Below are 2,521 nucleotides of genomic sequence, written 5' to 3' on the forward strand. Positions count from 1 at the left end.
AATGCTTGGAGAATTTGCAAAGACATTCATGTCTTCCATTACTAGAATTTGTCCAGTGTGAACCCACCAACCGACAATGTCACGCTCGATTTCATAATTAAACAATGACCCCTATCACCAACCTTACAAGTTACCAAATACATGCCAAAAGCCAAACTAACCATACACCAATTTTATCACTTTTAACTTTACTAATACTCGTAAATGTGAATTAAGTCTGTTTATTTTAATTTAACTAAAGATAATACTCACAGAATACTTGTAAATATGGATTATATCAATTAATTAACTTACCCAATACTCATAGTTATAAGTTTAAGTCAATTAATTAGTACAGTGTGCTCGCACAACTCCCGCTATTTGGATTTCAATACAAAATTGTATCTTGTAAAACAGGGACATAGGTAATACTCCAAAGCAGTTAAAACATCCCATCACTCAAAATACTTAGGTACCAAAATCGAAATGTTATCATTTAACAAAGATTGAGACCTCTTTCAATATTAAAAAGATAAATATCTGCAAATCAAGAACTAATTGTTTTTTTTTGGAATCTGAGTTACAACATAGAAAACCCAAAATTCTCATTTTTCATCAACCAAAGAAAAAAAATGAAAACTAATGAAAATGATTTGAAAACTTTGAGTTTTAACGATAAAGACAAAATAAAGGATAAAGTGAATAGTATCAGGATTGACTTTTTAGTGTAAAAATATGATTTTTCTTTAAAATGAACCGTACCAGAAGCTTTTCGTTAAAATTCTCAAGAAATAAAGAAAAAAACTATACAAGATCATCTCATTTGTCACTCAATTCTCAATTTTCTTTTATCCAACAATATCGTGTATTTACACATTTTACAAACTCCGTAGTAGAATCTTAGGCACTACATTCACGACAAAAGTTGGATTCTTCTGTTTCACCGACGACCACGACGGCGAGGTCCACTCCACCTTTCGCACCAAAATCGAGAGTTCGATTCTCATACTCTTCTTCTCAATTTTTCTTTTCTTTGAAGTAAAAAGAAAGTAAAAGACCTTTGAATTAGTAGTGCTACAATTCAAAGCCAAGATTAGTGTGAGAATAATCACCGTAAAAATCAGGGATCCCAGTAGCGGCCCAAAGCCTCTCATTGAAATCGCCCTGCATATCCTCCGATATGAACGGCGTACGACACAGCGGGCACGTCTTCTGGTCGTACCCGACCCACCGGTCCACGCACCCTTTGTGGAAGACGTGACGACAATTCGTGAGCCGTCGTATCTCGTCCTCGCCCTCGAACTCGTACAGGCACACGGCGCACGACTCCGGCGGGTCCACCAGGTCCGAGAACTTCGCCAGCGGCAGGATTTCCCGGATCAGAACCGCGGAGACGGAGTAGAACTCCGGGAATCGGGCCGGCGGGTCGGACCAGGCATTGTCCTGTTCGATGAAATATTGGAGACCCAGCAGGGAGAAGAAGGCGGAGATGAGTTTTCGGATTAGACCCAGCAGAGAGAGTGTTTGGATGAAGAGCTTTGGGAGCAGAAGCTGTGTGTACCCAACTGGGAACCCCATTAAAAAGCCTCGAGCTTTGAGGTTTTGGGTTGTGAGTCGGTTATGGAGTTTGAAGATTTGAAATGGGTTTTTGTTTAGTTTCTATGTGTTTTCTAGAGAGAGGGAGGGAGGGAGGGAGGGGAAGAGCTAGAGAGAGAGAGAGAGAGGGAGGGAGGGAGGGGAAGAGTGAGAGAGAGGATATGGAGAGTGGAGGAGGATGGCTTATATGGCCATGAATGAGGATTGAGAGAGTTGACGATGTGGATAATGGCACCCTTCAACTTTGTCGAAATAACACACTACCAAAGTGTATTGTATTCACATTGATAAGGGCCTGTTTTGTACGTATAGTATACGTTAAAATAGATTTTTGGCCTTTTATTTTCTATTTTCACCTCTATTTAATTAATCCATTTCTCATTACGGTGAAAAAAATGGTACTGGAGTTGTTTACATGAGATGAAGAAATATGAAAACTAAAACATTTGAGGTTTATATAACATACTAGTATTTTCACACGTACATGCGAGAAACCTTTTTTTAGTAAATAATTCCCAAGAAATTCTTTTTCTTTTTGATCCCAAGGAATCCTATTTAGAAATATAACTTCATTAAGAAAAAATAAGTCAATAAATTATATTCTTTTAGCTACACCTCAATTAAGTAATAACCTTCTTAAAGATAGAAAATTTGTAACGCCCCGGTCCCGAAATATTTACTTTATTTCGAGAAATAATAAATTTAGTGATAGGCCCAAACTAAACTCTCGTTTCATTTGCTACTATTTCTATTATCTTACTTCTAAATCTCCAACAATTTAATTCTTATAAAATTAACCATGTTTTTAATTGCCATAACAATCAATTAAGATAACAACTTTGTTAATGCACAAAACTGGAGGGGTCTTGGAACAACTTAAATCCGACCTCGAATCTGCAAGAAAGTAAAGAACGCAAGATGTATCGTGGTTCACCCCAATGTTTGG

The 2,521-nt window shown here is 37.4% G+C and overlaps 1 protein-coding gene across 1 annotated transcript; it reads right to left on the reverse strand.

The window, feature by feature from the left end:
* Positions 1 to 801: 801 nt before the first annotated feature.
* LOC103430156 (brassinosteroid-responsive RING protein 1-like) lies at positions 802 to 1,830 on the reverse strand. The gene has a single exon (XM_029093130.2). It carries the CDS (start codon positions 1,555 to 1,557, stop codon positions 1,054 to 1,056), a length of 504 nt encoding a protein of 167 aa, XP_028948963.2. The 5' UTR covers positions 1,558 to 1,830; the 3' UTR covers positions 802 to 1,053.
* Positions 1,831 to 2,521: the final 691 nt, after the last annotated feature.

This window comes from Malus domestica, chromosome 14 (genome assembly GCF_042453785.1).
Source record: "Malus domestica chromosome 14, GDT2T_hap1".
Classification (NCBI taxonomy): Eukaryota; Viridiplantae; Streptophyta; class Magnoliopsida; order Rosales; family Rosaceae; genus Malus; species Malus domestica.

Coding starts and splice junctions, on each gene's coding strand:
- LOC103430156 (XM_029093130.2), bottom strand. CDS start 1,557: ATGGGGTTCCCAGTTGGGTACACACAGCTTCTGCTCCCAAAGCTCTTC.